The 17458-nt window shown below is 44.1% G+C and overlaps 1 protein-coding gene across 15 annotated transcripts in view; it reads right to left on the bottom strand.

The window, feature by feature from the left end:
* The window catches only part of CELF2 (CUGBP Elav-like family member 2), an 836861-nt gene that overhangs the window by 51377 nt on the left and 768026 nt on the right, over positions 1–17458 (bottom strand). For 14 of the 15 annotated variants that reach the window (XM_045465677.1, XM_045465676.1, XM_045465665.1 and 11 more), the window contains 3 exons: positions 12480–12559; positions 8199–8357; positions 4062–4125 (listed from right to left, as the gene is read on the bottom strand). In XM_045465677.1, coding sequence (XP_045321633.1) covers positions 4062–4125; positions 8199–8357; positions 12480–12559 — 303 coding nt within the window. The remainder of the gene's footprint in view (positions 1–4061; positions 4126–8198; positions 8358–12479; positions 12560–17458) is intronic. The other variant, XM_045465678.1, reaches the window with a different exon arrangement.

Raw genomic sequence — 17458 nt, 5'->3', positions numbered from 1 at the left:
TGAGGGTTTGGATGTATTTGCAATCTGGACCTGCCACTTACTGGCACAGTGACTCTGGGCAAGTTTGTTAATGACCCTCTCAGCCTCGTGCTATCTGGGAACCCATACTATGCCCCTTACTGGACTTGTGGGCCCACGCAGTCATTTAACCTTTACATACTTCATTTTCCCAACTGCAACGTAGTAACAAAGTGCAGGTTTTGTGCTTGGCCCGCTGTGAGGATAAACTGCATGATTATTCCAAGGAGCTCTTTTCAAAACAAAATCATAAAATATTACCCTTGTTTATGTACCACGATGCTCTTTGGAGATGGTAGCTGTTATAAAGAAATTAATGACCGAAAAGTCACTTTTCCCTTGTTCCTTTTTCTTCAGGAAAAAGAAAAAAAAATCCGGACTCTTAGCTCAAGTTTTTGAGATTACAGAAATTCATGGGACAAAGATTACAGTTGAGGGAGGAATGGGCAAGTTTTTCTGAGAGGTTTTCTTAGAGGGAAAATAGTATCAATCAAGGATGCTTCAAAAGTGTAAGTGAATGCATTCAGCTTCTAAAGATTTGATCCTAATCTAGCTTCTGCTTTTATTTAAACAAAATTTTTAATGTTTATTTTTTGAGAGAGAGAGAGAGACAGAGAGAGAGAGAGAGAGAGAGAGAGAGAGAGAGAGAGAGAATATGAACAGGCAAGGGGCAGAGAGAGGAGGAGACAGAATCCCAAACAGGCTCCAGGCGTCGAGCTGTCAGCACAGAGTCCAACATGGGTCTCAAACTCACGAACTGTGAGATCATGACCTGGGCCTAACTGACTGAGCCACCCGGGCCGCCCCAGCTTCTGCTTTTCAATTCCATATTCACTAAAGGCCCCCTTCTATAAAATCATGAAACACATGTGAAGTTATTTTTAGCTTGAAAGGAAAATGGTAAATTATTTTGGGGAAAAAAGTATAGTTGATGTCTCATTCGATTCTACTGACACAAATACCTAGTGACTTGTCATCTAAACTTCCTTTTTCTTCTTTTCTTTTCTTTCTTTTTTCTTCTTTTTTTTGGCTTTATTTTCTCCTTAAGCAGAAAGTGTTTTACTCATTGAAATGAGACATTTTAGATTCTAGTGATAAACCTCAATCTCCTGAAGGATAGACCATTGTATTTTGAGAGTTGTTCACAAAAAAATATTATTGGTTTCTGAAATGACATTTCTTTCTCTTTGGGGACAGCGTTCCAAGCTGGACTGAGTTTTGCAAGTGGGTTTATTATGTGGCTCTGTAAGACATAGAGACGGCATGTGAACTGTGGAGGTGCCCAGCTGAGCTGTGCCACATCCTCAGCCCTCCACGAGCATCTTAACCTAGGTGAGATTTGGGATAAATGGGCTCTTGGATTTCTTCGTATCGCTTCTACTGAATGTCACGTCCACGCACTTGGTAACATGTTTGATATTGCACCGACTACTGCCAAATCCTCGCCAGCTCACCCGTGAAGATACTGCCATTAGTTGATATAATGTTTTCTGGGCTTAGGTGTAAGGCTAAAGTCAAATTTCTTAAATTGAAAAAAACAGGGCATTTAAGTTAAGCTCCCCTGGGAATGTATCCAAAATACAAATCTGCGTTTGTCGATTTATAAATTTGTTCACACATCCACTCAGAAATAGTCAGTAGCACGTCTCTACTGAGTTGGCTGAGTTCCTCAGCCCAGGCCATTCCAGTCTTGGGGCCTGGTGACTTGGAGGTGGGGGAGGAAAGTGAGGAAGGAAGGGGCATTAGGGTGCCCCACCCACCTGTGGGGAGTCAGGGAAGCCTCCTTCAGAGAGGCACTTCTATTCCCAGCCCCCCAGCTCACTTTAGAATACTGGTCTGGGTCACTGGCAGACACAAAAGTTAAGTCCTACTTCAGGAGAAAACGAAAGAGCAGGAGGCCGTACAACTTGATTTTATATATTTATACAAAAACCCCTCCAACTACAGAGCTTCAAATACTCAGGAGGATAAGACCTGATTACCCCTATGAAGGAAGAAACCCCCTTTCTGGAATTCACCAAGCAGATGGAGCCTTGACATTTACATCCTTGATACTCTAAACATTCAAGGTGATGTTAAGGCAGCTAATGGAGCGCTCAGCATTTGATTTCACAGCCTGTACGGACTTAGTGTGCTGAATTTTCTATGTGGAAGGTTCAAGAAGGTTCAAGAATGGGGTATTCTGGAAGGCCCAGAGCATTTACCAGCTGCTTTAAATTAGCCATCTGCTCATGCGCCTTCTAAGGTCACTCCCAGATACCCTTAGTTTTTAACTGAGCACGCAGAGCATGGAAACGCCAACACCCTGACCTGCAGTGGTCAAGGCAGAGGAGCACAGAGTCTAATGACAAATGACAGGGCGCTGTGTCCACCCGGGAAGACGCGCTTGGTAGTAGCCTCAGGACCCAGTGACCTTCCCTGCATAATTCAAGGGCCGCAGTGGAAGAGCCGGAGGCTTTCTCGAAGGAAAGACCCTAATTTCGGATCTGGGTGGGTCCATACTATTAGGAGGAAGAATAAATGTGGCACTGGCTGAAAATATGACAGATCTTCACATTTATTTTAGAGCTTGCAATCTGGAGGTTTTCTCTTTAAAACGCAGAAAACTCCCTGAATGTTTTACTTATGACTCTCTGATTCCCTTCACAGAACTAAAAATTAACCCTTCAATGGGATTCCTCGCTCCAAAGCCAGCTTCCCAAACTGTGTTTATAAAGATACTGCTGAATGATTTAATTTACCATTTTAACATATATTTTTTCCTAATAAGTGAAAAGCAGTATTATACAAAAAAAAAAACCCCCAAAAAACAAAAAAAACAAAAAATAAGCTGGCAGTGCGAGAAGATTTAAAGCCCAATGAGTAAGTCGGCAGTTTTGTTTTTTTCCCCCTACAGGTCAATACATCCCATCAGACAACAGGTTCCCATGAGCCTGTGGGGCCGCAGGGGAAGGCTGGGCTGACGATCACAGAAGCCATGTGAGGAGGAAGTCCTTCCAGATCCATTCAAAATGAAACAAACAAAACCAAGGATATTTATTTGGGGAGCAAAAAAAAAAAAAGGAAAAAAAATGAGAAAAAAGGAGTTTTCATAGTGACAGCAAAAGAAATCTGGCTTTTATTCTGCACATTCAGGTTTCGTTTCATTGACTCAGGGTGTCTGTCCTTCATTAAAAACAAATGGTGCTTGATTCTAATGTGCCAAAAATCTGTTCTTCCCCTTGCCCTCTCTCCCCCATCTTTCTGGAATCAAACAAGGGAAGAACCTTCTCGCTGTTCCTCACGGCAGGTTAATGGCACCTGTGTTCTGATTTATTGCGTGGGCCGCCTTCCCTGGCCCCGTGTACGTTGGGATATCAGCCTGGAAGGTGACACAGTAGGAGTGACCTTTCTTCACTAATCACTGCACCTCAGTTACTACTGACACAGCTCGTTATAAAAAGAAATCCTTTACGAGCCAGCTTTCAAATCCAGCCCCACTTTGATTTTCTTAAGAACAAAGATTATGCTTCCACATAAAAGCTTCTGATGCACAATTCTGTCAACCGGGGTACTGAAGTAAAAAAAGGCACCCTGTTAATTGTCTGTGGTTATCAAGGGATGGCAAACGGTATCAAAGATAGGCCTGCGATCCTGGCTTTCGTTACGGAGGTCAGAATATTTATTGACTGCTTCTTATTAAAATTTTAGAAGGACGTCAATCATGGTGGCTGCCCCCCGGATAGAGGAACCTTGTTGGAAATTCCCCCGCAATCAATCCCATTAAAAACCAAAACCAAAACCAAAACGCAACACTTGCGGATGCTACGCAGGGCCTCTCAGCCTCTCTGGCTCCCACCCACCGCTGGAGAAGCCCAAGGTGGGAGAGTGACTCCCGAGTGACTCCCCAGCGGCGGACTCTCCTGTTTACAGCCAAATCAGAAAGTGAACAGGGCTGCTAATCGCTGTCTGTTCGTCTTCCCTGCTGGCGTTCTCTGCCTCTGAACCCACCCCGAATGCAGACAGCAGCACGCTCAACAGCAAAGGCACGTGTCAGGACTTACCAGCCATCTGCTGAATGCCACTGAACGCACCCAGGTTGCTGGAGGAGGTGGCCTGCTGCAGGAGCTGCAGAGAGAAAAGCGGACCGTCAGACCAAGGCAGGGACAGGACAGGGCCACGCCGAGCCACATGGGGGCCCGCCCGCTCTCCCTCGTGCGTACCCAGCCACTTGCTGCGACTATGCGCGGACAGAAGGCTCCCAGAGTCGGGGCTGTAAATCCATATTAATGTCTAATCTCTATTAGGAAACACAGACACCGGGGAAACTCAGTAACACTGCCGCCTTAAAACAATCAATTTAGTCTTTTTAACAACCAGGTGTTAAATCTATCGAAACCAACGCGGCGTGACTAATGCTCTCTCTGTAGCCTAGCGGTTACCACCACTCATCTCTGCCAATCAAAGCCCATCCCTCGCTCTCCCACTTTCCTTCCCCGCTCGGTGTCCTTCATGAGAAGCACGCGGAACTCAAAGACTCTTGGGCCAACAGAGACATCACCACGGTAACTACGGACACAGGCATAGGTAGGCACAGCTACGCCGGTGACCACACGACCGAGACAACGGTCACAATTTTAAGGTGGTCTTCACCGTCAGAGGGGAACATACTACTTGTCAAAACTTACAAGTATCTGGTGTGATGTGCAATGACGCTGGGCAGATGTGTCGTCATCTTTTAAAGCCCAAGTTAAAATCAGGATCTCTGAGCTTTTCCTTAGAGCTTTCAAAAACACCCCCCTCCCATCCCACCCTCAATCAGTGGGTATCACAAGGTAAAGGCAGGTGGCTGCTGTTCTCAAGGGCTCCTTTATCTGTCTGATTCAGCTGAATTATAGATTAACTTCCGTCCTATACCACTAACCTGGATTTACTGATACTCTTTTGGATAAGGTAGATCAACAAAGACATAGGAACAAGCACGTAGTTCTCTCCTATACACGAACGTACGTGGATACCAAATTCATCAAATTTATTACTGACGGATGTTATGATACTATATGCTCAGGAGGAACAGGACCAACTCATGACTTCAAAAACAGCTTTCAGAATTTATCTGGAGTGCTGCAGAACCACACAGCACTGTCCTTGCTCTGGGTAAGGGTAGATTTTTTTTTTTTTTCAGTTCAGTGCAAAACCGGGCCTACAATAGGGTAGGATTCAAAACTGAGCATCTCTCCATGGACTTAAAATCACCAAGTGGAGTGGAGTATCAGTGGCTGATTCAACCCGATTCTCAATTACAATGATATTACGGGGATTAACAGTGACAGGTAACAAAAAACGCCAGCGATGTTCACTCATCCCTCCTGACTTGTTGACATAGACTGTCTAGGGATTACACACAGACCCAGACACTCACACGAGGAGGAAGAAGTTAGAGATGAACCGCTCTGATAGAAATCCTTTATTTTGGTGTGGTATCTTGGGTTTCCCATTCTCTTGCGGTTGGGAGCCCTTACTCCCTTTCCTATTAGGTATGCTTAAAAATTAAAGGGAAGTAAAATTAAATTAGCTTTGAGGCCATTTTGAGGAATTAATAATGCCAACTGAGGTGCGTGGAACTCGTGGGAAGTGTCCTTAAACGATTGCCAAGGGTTCCACCCACTGATAACCATCCTCGGGTGGGACAGAGTCAGAATCTACCCCTCGACACAGAAGGAAGGAAGGCCTGAGAAGCCAACGGCCCTTCCGAAGAAATGGGACTTCCAACTGAAAGGGGCAGAACCGATATGGCAGAGAAAGAATGGAAGCCCGTGGCAGAAGCATAGTTAAGAGCATATGAAAGTATGTTTTTGCAAGCGAGGCTGAGATGAATTCTCTTTCAGGGTACAGAACTAATCTGCAGATGCAATCAAAGAAACGTGCCACAGATTTTTGTAAGCCGCGGGGCGTGGGAGATGTGCCAGGAGACTGGGGACAGGCACAGGTGTCTTGGTTTTTAGAAATGACGGAGTAGGAAGCTGGTTTCTTAGAAATCACAAGAAGGTGAGCCTGACATCGATCTCTGATACCAATTCTGGTACATGCAATTAAACAGGTGTCCCGTGAACGACCGAAAAGCACAAGTTCGGGAAAACTGAATCACCGTTAAGCTGGACTCATTTCTTGTTTTGTACGAGTTTAGGTGGCGAGACCAAGAAGACGATGCGGCACGGCATATACGGATCTCGGCAAGACATCTGAGGAGATCTCTCATGGTGCCTTTCTGGCTATGACAGAGAAATGGCTAGAAGGCGCCTGGTCAACTCAGGCCACACTTCTGTTAACGGCTCAGATGAAGACGGGAGGAGAGCGTGCCTCGTTCAGTGAGAAAACACGTATCGAGTAGCCATCACAGCCAGACCCCGCCGGGCAGCGGGCAGGGTGGGCCGGGAGAGGGCCAAGAGCCACAGCCGCAGCCAGCTGCACAGAGAGCACACGGAGGGCTGAGGTGCCACTTGCCCGCCGGCAGCTCGGTCTTGGAAACGCTGCGGAGCCCCTCTGAGCCTCTCCGTCTGCACCGGGACAGGCAGGCTCTTCCCTTCCAAGATCACAGGGAGGACTGCTGTACGGAAGTGCACGGGCTGTTGCAAGGTGAGGCTAATGGATCACGCGATCCCAAGGGGGACAGTGACCATGTCAAGTAACAGGATCGGGACAGAACACACATGGACGCACGCACGCACACACTCACACCCACACGTGCGTGCCGAGAGAGGCCAGCACACGCCACCCAGACTCAAGAGGGGAAGTTATAGTAATCAAGGTGAAGTCCCGCGTTCAGGTGCCAAGGCGGAAAAAGGGGCTGGAGCACCATGGTTCGGCAGTAGTTCGAGGAAAAACCAATGAAAACCCAGACCAGCGTTAGCTGCCTTCTGCCTCACGTGCGACATGGTTAGTACAAGGGCCGCTGTAAGGCTGCATTAAGACAGTTTCTTTAGAGAACAGTGTGGAGGTTCCTCAAAAAATTAAAAATAGATCTACCCTATGACCCAGCAGTAGCACTGCTAGGAATTCACCCAAGGGATCCAGGAGTGCTGATGCATAGGGGCACTCGTACCCCAATGTTTATAGCAGCACTCTCAACAAGAGCCAAAATGTGGAAAAGGCCTAAATGTCCATCAACTGATGAATGGACAAAGAAATTGTGGTTTATATACACAACGGAGTACTACGTGGCAATGAGAAAGAATGAAATACGGCCCTTTGTAGCAACGTGGATGGAACTGGAGAGCGTGATGCTAAGTGAAGTAAGTCCTACAGAGAAAGACAGATACCATATGTTTTCACACTTATGTGGATCGTGAGAAACTTAACAGAAGTCCATGGGGGAGGGGAGAAAAAAAAAAAAGAGGGTAGAGTGGGAGAGAGAGCCAAAGCATAAGAGACTCTTAAAAACTGAGAACAAACTGAGGGTGGATGGGGGGTGGGAGGGAGAGGAGGTAGGTGATGGGCATTGAAGAGGGCATTTTTGGGATGAGCACTGGGTGTTGTATGGAAACTAATTTGACAATAAATTTCATATAATAATAATAAAAAGACAGTTTCAAGTCCACACTAGGGGCCACTGCTCTGTGCTGTTTAGATCTCACCGGGGGAATTGTCTTGGATTCTGGTCGCTGTATTTTACTCCAGATATTGACAGAAATGGGGAGCACAAGGAATGACAGGAAAATGAAAGTTTAAACTGACGTAACCATGGTCGAGGGAACTGGGTTTATTCGTCCTGAAGGAGGATCTAATTTGGGGCTTTCAACTACAGGAAGAAACAACCGATCTTGTCAACACAGTTCCACAGGGAAGACCCGAGACGGCCGAGTCAAAGCGTGAACGGGATCCCGCCGGTCCCCACGTGGACCGCACTAACCTCTCTTCGGCGTCACGCCCGCCTCAGTGTCGCCCTGACCAGCAAGCGCGCCGCGCCCCCTTCTCAGGCAAGGCCGCGAGCGGCCTCTGCCACACCGGTCAGAAATGTCGCCCCGTGGGACTCCGCGGCCTGGGCCAGGCCAGAGTTAAACGAGTCACATCCCGAAGCTAATCGATTTAACTTGGAAAAAGGAACGGGCGTCAACGCCGACTTCACTAACGTCCTGGGACTCGAAGAGCCCCCAGACGAAGTCTTTCTGAACTCAGGGGGGCGGCCCGGGCCCAGCACTTACCGCCAGGTACTGCGGGGTGAGTCCGCCCAGGCCCGTCAGGTTCCCCCAGGTGGCAGTGTTGAGCTGTTGCATCTGCTGCGCCAGCTGCTGCTGGAGGCGCCTTTGCTCTTTGTCCTTCTGAGTGTCCGCGAACTTGACTACGATGGGTGAGGAGCAGCCCTGTGGTCAGACACAGCGGAAAGTGAAGAGGGGGTTACCGCCTGGCGGAAGCCTCTCGTGACACTCAGCACCGGGTCTAGCTTGCTCCACTATCGTGGAGCACACGGAACGGTCTGGAATGGTTTTAAAACGGTTTGATATTCCTTCTTCTTCTCTGACCAGTACCATCAACAGAAAACTCCAGATACTGTCACTGGTTTCTCTGGGGATCTGGTGGTCGGTGCAGCCATTTGCTTTCTTGCTCTGATTATTAAACTGCCTCTCCTCCTCTCTTCGTGTGTCTTCCTCCAACCTTTCCGGGACCTCCTCAGAGACAAGACACCTTATCAACGTTCTTTAATTAAGCTTCGTGCTCCGCTCGTCTGACAGACAGAGTCGTCTGTGTGTCTGCCTGTTTCCACACGTGAGCAGGGGACAAAGAAGGAGAGATGCCATAATGGGGACGAAAACGTCCCTCGCTCATGTATCTTGTTCACTCTTTCCCATTTTCAGTGATGCATTTTTGAACTCAGGAGCGCGGGGATCTTCCCGACTGGGCACTATCAGTGGGGAGAAGTGGGTTGTTTTAGGAATGTGGATGAGGGAAGGAGAGAGAGAACGCAGGCCCCGACCAACCTAATTGTGGTGTTTGCAGACGGGCCTCCCTTCCTTCTCTAACGCATCTCCTCTCTCCACCCTGCCTGGGGCTACCACAAACCACCAGCCTCAGAAGCATATTCTAGCAAAAGGAGCTGGATCTGAAATGGCAGGAGGCGCCGACTTGGCTTTTTGTCTCACTGGACATCACCATTCTAGACGCTTTTCAGTTTTCATTGCCTTTAAAAGGCAAGGAGTAGGGGCGGTGCGTGAGGGAATGGCTCAGGGTTCTAGAATAGGATGAATTCATGTCATGTTTGAAGTGGATGAGATCATTTGGGAAAATAATGGCCTCCAGCATGAAGACTTCCTTCCCAGAACACCTCTGAGACTTTGGCCACCATTCTGCAGAGACACGAGCTCCTCCCTCCCTCCCTCCCTCTCCCTCTTACCATGGCTTGCCTACACGTCTCCTCACCATTAAAGTCCTTTACACTTTGCTGAGGTAAAAAGAAATAATTCTACCCAGCTGATTAAAAAAAAAAAAAAAAAAAAACAACTTTTGTTGAAACTCAGCATGATAACAGACTTCTTCCCTCTCAGAAATTCTATATTCCTATTTACACGAGCTCTTTCCCTTTCCTTTGGGTCATTTTTCTCTCTCCTCGAAAACAAACCTGTGTGTCTTTCCCTCCCCACCCTTATCACCTTGGGTAGTTACTGGGAGTGTAGCTGTCAAGGTGGGAGGCTAGCGGGTCTGGTATTACCAAAACAATGTGAGAAAAATGAGGTGGCTGTTTCAGTGGTCAACCTCCAGCGAGCGTATCGGTCTTCAGCTCTTGAGCCACGGTCACAGGATACAATGTTAAATGTCAACCACACAAAAATAATATTTCCACCCTTAAAAAAAATCTATACTTCATTTTTCTTCTTCTGCTCCATATTTCAGTACTTCCACTTTAAAGTGAGCAAAATACTCTGAAGATGGAGATTATACAGAGGGAGGGTTTTGTATGGAAAGGGTTGTTACTGCTGTATCAAATTTGTTCCATAACAAATGACAGCATCTCCTCCTAACAGTACATTTACTGTTGTGTTTTTCTTCCTTAAATACAAAAAAAAAAAAAAAAAAAATTATATAAAAGCAAAAAATTAGGCCCAAAAGAACTTGTTTAAGCCATAAAAAGGAAAAATGGGCTGGGCATAGATCGGAGGAAAGTGGAAAAATAGAAGGTACGATATAAAAATTAATTATTCTTAAGAACGTGTTCGTTTAAACCTTAACATTCAGATCATTTTGAATTCAGATTTCTTAGATCACACATCTTGGTTAAAGATGTGAGCCAGAGTCCTGAAAATAACAAAATTAGTTAAAAAAAAAACAAGCCAAACCAAAAAAACCCCTGATGAACTTCAGTTGGACAACTATAACGTGACTGCATAATATATAATCTTCGATTTCAGTATTTTTCAATTCAACGAGACATTGAAATGTCTGAGGCCCCTCTGTTTGAGCATGGGTGTTCAGAACGAAAAACAAATGTACCACATTTGATTTTAAATTGTAATAGAGACGTTAATAACCAAAGGATCAAGGATTTCTTAGAATACGCCCCATTCTCCATAGCAGATTCTTTTCATTCTGAGCCTATTCTTCCTTAGTTCGGGTTCATACCCAGGTCTGAGCTACGTTCCCGAACTTTCTCCCTGTAGGAACACAGGAGAACACAGACCAGCATCCTCTGTAGCTGTACTCAGGGGCCCAGATGAAGGCGCTTGGGTTAGAGCTGAAAGAATGCAGGTTAAAAAATCATCTAAGGTACAAATCACTAAGTTACAGGAAATAAAATAATTATGAATGAAGCACATGTATGGAAGATAATAAATACAGGTGAAGACTTTTTTTTTTCCCTAATGGTACTTTCATTTTTCTCTCCAAACTGAAATGTATCAGTTTCTCTCTGAAATGGATTCAGACTGATCCCCAATAATGGAACAGCCGAAGAGAAAGTGGGGGACAAACACAGCATCGACCTGTGACTGCGTGTCGTACAAGACTGCATCCCTAGGAATTTCAAAGTCCTGCTATTTATCTCCTATTGTGGCCGATTTTCACCTGAGCTTGCCTTCAGGTAGGGGGGTGTGAGTATCTTAAAAATGCATTGCACTGAAAGGAAAACACAGTGATTATATAAAATATGTTAGGAATATCAAAGTCAAAATGAAGCTCGAAAAAGACAATAGGCTTTGCAATGCTGATATCAAAACTCAGAAAAGTACAGTGAACACTTAATGACAAGGCCATGCACACTCTTGCCCCCCTTGTCCACCCACCTTTCGGCTCACTATAAAAAAAGTTGCCCACAAAACATGACGCAGAATGATCACTTAGCTCCCAGCATGCTTTGGGAGATGCAGCATTGCAAAAAAACGAACAAAACAAACAAATAAAAAATAACCCCTCCCCCAAAAATGGAGGTAAAAAAGAAGCGCAAACAATCCATAAAGAAATTTTTGCACATTAAATCAAATCGAAAATATTCTGCTTTTCGGAAGATGAAAACGTAACTTCAGGTAACGCCACAGGGCCACCTCTGGAACAGATCACCCATACACAGAGGCACGGTATACAAGTACGGCAGAACATGCATTCCCAAATGGTTCTATCAGACAATACCGAGTAAGTAACAGCATATCACTCTTGGAATGCTTTTGTGCAAAGTTCTGAAAGGCCAGACTCAAATCACAGGCTAGACAGAGCCGTCTCTCTACGTTTGTGGGTGAACACCCGCATCAGCGTATTTATCTTCCCCCAAAGCCACTATCTCTCATTAGGAAACCAAATTTGAGCCTTTATGTTTCTTTTACTGCACATTTTTTAGTAAAAAGACAAATCTCGTTTTTCAAGGAATTCTCAAACGTTAATATTTTCACTGGTTAAACAATGTAGGAGAAGTATTAATTTTCTCCCAACATTCTTGATGCAAAAGCACAATTCTGTTGGACTGAAGAGAACTTGACTCCATATTTAAAAAAAGAAAAAAGAAAAAAAAAGAGAGAGAGGGAAAAAAAAAAGAAAAAAAAAAAAAGAACCCTGTGATGGACACAGGGCAGGCTGCAATTTGGAGTGAGGGCTGTTAAGGTTTACTCCATACCAACCCTGGACCAGGAACAGATTCGATCCTTTAGAGATCGAGAACGATTCTTGGTTTAAATTGCATCGTGACACTACGTTGCAGGGCCTGGGCCACTGCAATAAAAGGCTCAAAAAACAATGTACAGCAAGTGGAAGGTTTTACTAAATGCATTTCAAGTCATTAGGGGAAAAATTGAGAGAGAGAGAGAAGAGAGTGAGAGAGGATGAGAGAGAGCGAGAGACAGCGAGAGAGAGCGAGAGAGAGAGAGAGGATGAATATGAATGAATGAAGAGATAGTGCAAGTGTCAATCCGTGATTGTCACGTGAACAATCCGCGCAGGAGAGAGCTGCTTTATCATTCCCCATCATTTGCACAAAGAAAACAAAGAAAGGGCAGATGATACAGTACCTCCATGGTCTGAGACTGATGCATGGCTTTGATTGCATTCTGTGCCATTGCCCTTGTAGAAAATGTGACAAACGCACAGCCTGTGGGGAACAAGGGGACAGGGAGCAGGAAAGACAAAAAACAACAAGACAAAAGGGTTGGACGCTTGTTAAACCAACACAGTCTACGAGAACTGCCACAGGACGACACTGTTCTCAGTAGTACATAAAAATCAACAACTTCTCTCTTGGCTTTATCTTAGTTGGCTTTTTACTCACAGTGCGGACTTGCTAATCTGACCGAAGCAGAAAGATTTATTTATTGACTAGTTTCTTTTTTAAAATGGAGATGAGGGGAAAGTAGTTAGGTACTTTTATTTTTCCTTTTTTTCTTTCTTTCTTTCCTTTTTTTTTTTTTTTTTTAGCCACGGGGGGTGGGGGGGGGGTTGAAATTAGCAAGATCTAGTTTGCATTTCTAAAATAAAAAGTTGCTATTTTACATTTTCTCCTTGGCTGATTATCTTTACTTAGGGCATCCACACATTTGGGCTTTGGATTTCAAATTTTAGCATTGATTTTTAAGCAGCAAATAATAAAATCCTCACACCAAGGGCAAATTAGCAAATAAATTCCAAGAGCTCGAAATGTGAGCAAATAAATAGATCTAATCTCTTCTGGGTTGTTAAAACATATATATGTATACATATACATTGATGCTATTTAAATGCAAAGAAATACACCACATCCTGCACAAACTTGTAATTATTGATTACGAACAAAAACAAATGCTCTATTACTCTGAGTGTATTCAACAGTGCATATAAGGCAAACCTTTATCTGCATTGGGTTTCTGAGTTGTATAAAATCTTTATGACTTTTCCAAGTTGTGATTTCAGAGATGCATCAGAGATCTGGCCTAACGTCTCACGTACACAAGACAATGTACAGTTCTCTGAATGCTTCCTGGGAGACCCATTCAACTTTCCGTGGCTCTTTATTTCTCATGCTGGAAAATAACCAGAATCTATATTGCCTGCTCCTTGTACAAGTGCTGGCCACCATGCAGGTCACTGCTCCAACTACATGGCTCATTGCCCTTTTCACCAATAAAAACACGGCCTTCTGAAATTTACATTTTATTCATCATGCACCCTTGGGCTTCTTCGAGAAAAAGACTGTGAAATTAATGCAGATTCAGGCTGATTTTATAATAATAGCACAGCACACTAAAAGCTTAGCTAAAGCAGTGCAGACTTATTTCACTTATGATCTCTAATGACTTTAAAAGTGCATTGATTTTCAGCTTCTTTAGCTTTGCACAGTTTGAACTTAGGTATCAGAGAATAATTTAGTGTTCCACTCAATTTCTTCAAAACATTATTATTATTACTACTTAAAACATTTCCAAATGAGGCAGATCTAAACACTGAGTGGCTGAAGCCTGTTGTCATTTCGGAGTGAATGTGCGGGAAGTGGGATTCTGGCTCTTGCCCTGTGGCCAGTAAGCCAAATAGGTTGTTCCGCATCCAAACAGCCAGCGGACTGTTTGGTTTATGTAGGTCAATTTCTGAGCCATCAAATAGATTTTCTTCGTTTGCTCTGCATGTGTACCTGGTGAGATTATCAAGTCAATACTGCATTAGCACCTTTTAATCAAACAGCAATAAGAGAAAGCAACACCTGTCCATTTTCCCCAAAGCACAAAAACATCCAGTCATGAAAATAAGTCAATGCATTTTTTTTTTCGCATCATGCTATAATTTTTAATACAACAAAACTCTTAGTACATGGGAGATTCATCTCTCATTCACCTCCCGGTCCAGCTGGCCTTATGAAGCCTGAAGTCTAGCTTGCTATGAATGCCGAGCTGTTTCATGTACTTCTCTGACATTATAGCAGCTAGTGAAACTCACTACTGAAGCACACTGTCTGCACCTCCACTGGCTGTAGCTTCTGTCATCAGTAAAGCTATCTGGAGCCTTCTCTAAGGCGTCTAGAAGATGTGGGTAAGAGTGTGGGACATAGGATACCACCTCTACTTGGCTTCTGTATTCCAACTCAGCTCTACAATTAGCCCCAAATTTACCATCCACCTCAAAGTAATACCCTTTTTCAAGAACATTGTGAATATCACCGACATCATTAACAGAAAGAAGTAACACTAAGAATTTTCTTTTTCCATTTCTTGAGACTACAATGGGGGCAAATGCAATTAATCTAATGGAGAGATCTTGGACATCGTGTGAAGCCTGGGCTAACTCTGCCTTTAACAGTCATGGAGATTGTGTCATTCACTTCGTTTGCTCTTATTATCCAGGAACATGTGCCAAACTGACAGTTTCCAAATGGAGGTTAAGAATGCATAAAAAAAAAAAAACACATGTAAAATGTCAACAGAAATCAATAAGGCACAGTTGATGCATTTACCACAATTTCAGAACAAGTAGAACTTTTGAAAGTAACTTAGTGAGAAAGAAATAGCAATTAGCTGGTCTCAGAAGGATTAGCAATAGAACGATAAAATTCCATCTCTCTAAACTCGAACCGTTGCTCTTTCCTTTCTGAAACCTGCAATTAAAAGCTCGACTGATGCTTCTAATTATACAACCCTTACTGCATCCAGAAAAATGATCTGACAAATCTGATGACTTCTTTAACCTTTTTACTCTATTGGCAGTGGTGCAGTAAGAGAGAACCCATCTCCTCAGGGGCTCTGTCAACTTTGGTACCGTGTGCTGTGTTCAATTACTTAGGAGAGACAATTACTGTCGTTTATAAAGTGAGAGCACATGTCGAAAATTCCCCTCTCTATGCCATTCTGGATGAAGTTCCACAAGTTCAGGACTGCATGTTTCATGGTTTGGTAGCTTGTGAACCTTTGTGGCTTCTGTTAAAACAGGAGGCTGTATTAGTCCTATGGCTGGATTTTAATTTTTCTTTTCTACGTGGCTTTAGGATTAGGCCTCAGATCCGCAGCTTTTCAAGAATATAGGGTCATATAAGCTCCTTGCATCAAGACTGGCTGCTAGCTTCTTCTACAAGCCCAAGGACTGGCTTTCCACTGGACAAAAGTAACTTAGGTCAACTGGCCCCTTTTTATGAAAAACAAGATTTTGGGTACAATGGAGCCCACTGGGTCTTGACAGAATTAACTGCTCTGACCTTACAGGGCCAGCCCTCCTCTGTTCTAGATTACTGGGTGTACTGTCTCAGTAGTAAGTTCTCTGGCTACTGACCAAAATGCAGGAAACACTACAACAGAGAAAAAGACACAGGTACCAAGGAAATGAAGGGTTTTTGTTGTTGTTAGGTAAGATAGCCTGTATATTATGGTCTTAAAGCCTCTCCAAAAACTTAATAGCGGGGGGGGGGGGGGGGGGGAAGAAAAATTCCCTCCTTAAATGAGGCCAACCTGTAATTTACCTTACAATTATTTATGCTCTCCACTTTCAGAATGTCACAGATTGCTAACAGAAATGAAAGGAGCTGAACTCCTCCCTGTTCGGTGAGGTTTTGCCTTCTTGCTGCTAAAACAGATAAATGATTGACTGGGGAAAGGTTTCTCCAAGTAATTTCCTCCTACAGACAGGATCTAAGGAAATCACGTGGCCCTGTCACAGAGAAGATTCTGGAACACATCTATTACACTTGTCATCTCAACTGAAAGGCTGTCTTCACTCAGGTGTTCTACCTTTTCTCTCAGCTGCAAGAGAATTTTGAGAGAACTTGATGAATTCTTGGTCTGCAGAGAGAGAGAGAGAACGGGCACTTTTAAGGCACATACAATGCCAGGGCCTCCTGCTTTTCTGCTGCTTCTTTGCAAGAGAAGCAGCAGCCTGCTATGTTTCAACTGAGGGAAGCATAATTTAAAATAACTTGTGCAGCATGAAGGAGCTTTCAGCCTATGGAAAACTTGTTTATAAATTCCCAAAGAAAGTTCTCAATGCAGCCAATTTTCCTTGCTGTATCTTTTTAGCAGTGGCACGATTTATTAAAACATACGCTACCAGTATAATAAGAGAGCATCAAAACTAACACTCCAATGCACTGTCCCTGATGTTGGGTTAGTTTATTTAAAATTGGCACGGAGAGATCACTCGTTTATGGCACCTGAGGCTGAGGGCAGATTAGGACTTAAGAGTTTACAAAGTTTCACCCCTGAGATGAGATTTGAAGACTGTATTCAGAATAAGATGACAGAATGCAGTTAATACCCCAGGGGCATTTGATACGAGTTTCCACATATGTGTAGATACTACTTTGTGGGCAAGCCTACAACGCCGTGATCAAAACGGAGTCTGCTCTGTGTACATGTTTTTAAAGTCAAAAGCCCTATCCTAATATTCTGATCAGATATAACAGAAACAAATGAGGATTTAATGGCTACAACCAGTCTGTGCTCGCCAACATCCCCGAAAATATTGCCAATTCATTTGTCAAGGGTTTTGGCAGGAGAATGTTGGAACACCATAAACACAGCTGGAATATTCTTAAACAAGCAGAAAGTTACCTTACATGGCAGTGAAGATTTGACTATACTTTATGGGAAAGAAAAATGAAATCAACTCTTTCATTGTCTCCGAGTTACAGATAATCGTTGCCATGGTGCAGAAAACCCTGTAGACTGTACCCAAATAGTCCATTCTGACTGTGGGATTATGGGTAAGTGAGAACATGTGTATTTTAGGAAATCAACATGCTGAGGGGACGCTGGCAACTAACTGCACTGGCTTGGATGACGTGAGCTTTGCTTCTGAGAGCAAACATCCCATGTGACTTCCCATGCGTGGACTCTGTGGCCTCCTGCTCCCTTTCTCAAACAAGGTTCATACGGCAAGCCTGGGGGTTGGCCTGCCACTGCAGAGGATCAGAGTGTTGTGAAGGGGCCTGAACGCGGCCCAAACCAGGTTTTCTAAATTAGAAGAGATGGCAGAACGGGTCACTGCCCCCCAAAAGGGGAAAATGCACACTTAGATGTGGGCATACTGTGTCAAGAGAGTC

This window comes from Leopardus geoffroyi, chromosome B4 (assembly GCF_018350155.1).
Source record: "Leopardus geoffroyi isolate Oge1 chromosome B4, O.geoffroyi_Oge1_pat1.0, whole genome shotgun sequence".
NCBI lineage: Eukaryota > Metazoa > Chordata > Mammalia > Carnivora > Felidae > Leopardus > Leopardus geoffroyi.
This window is presented reverse-complemented; position numbering and strand designations above follow the sequence as displayed.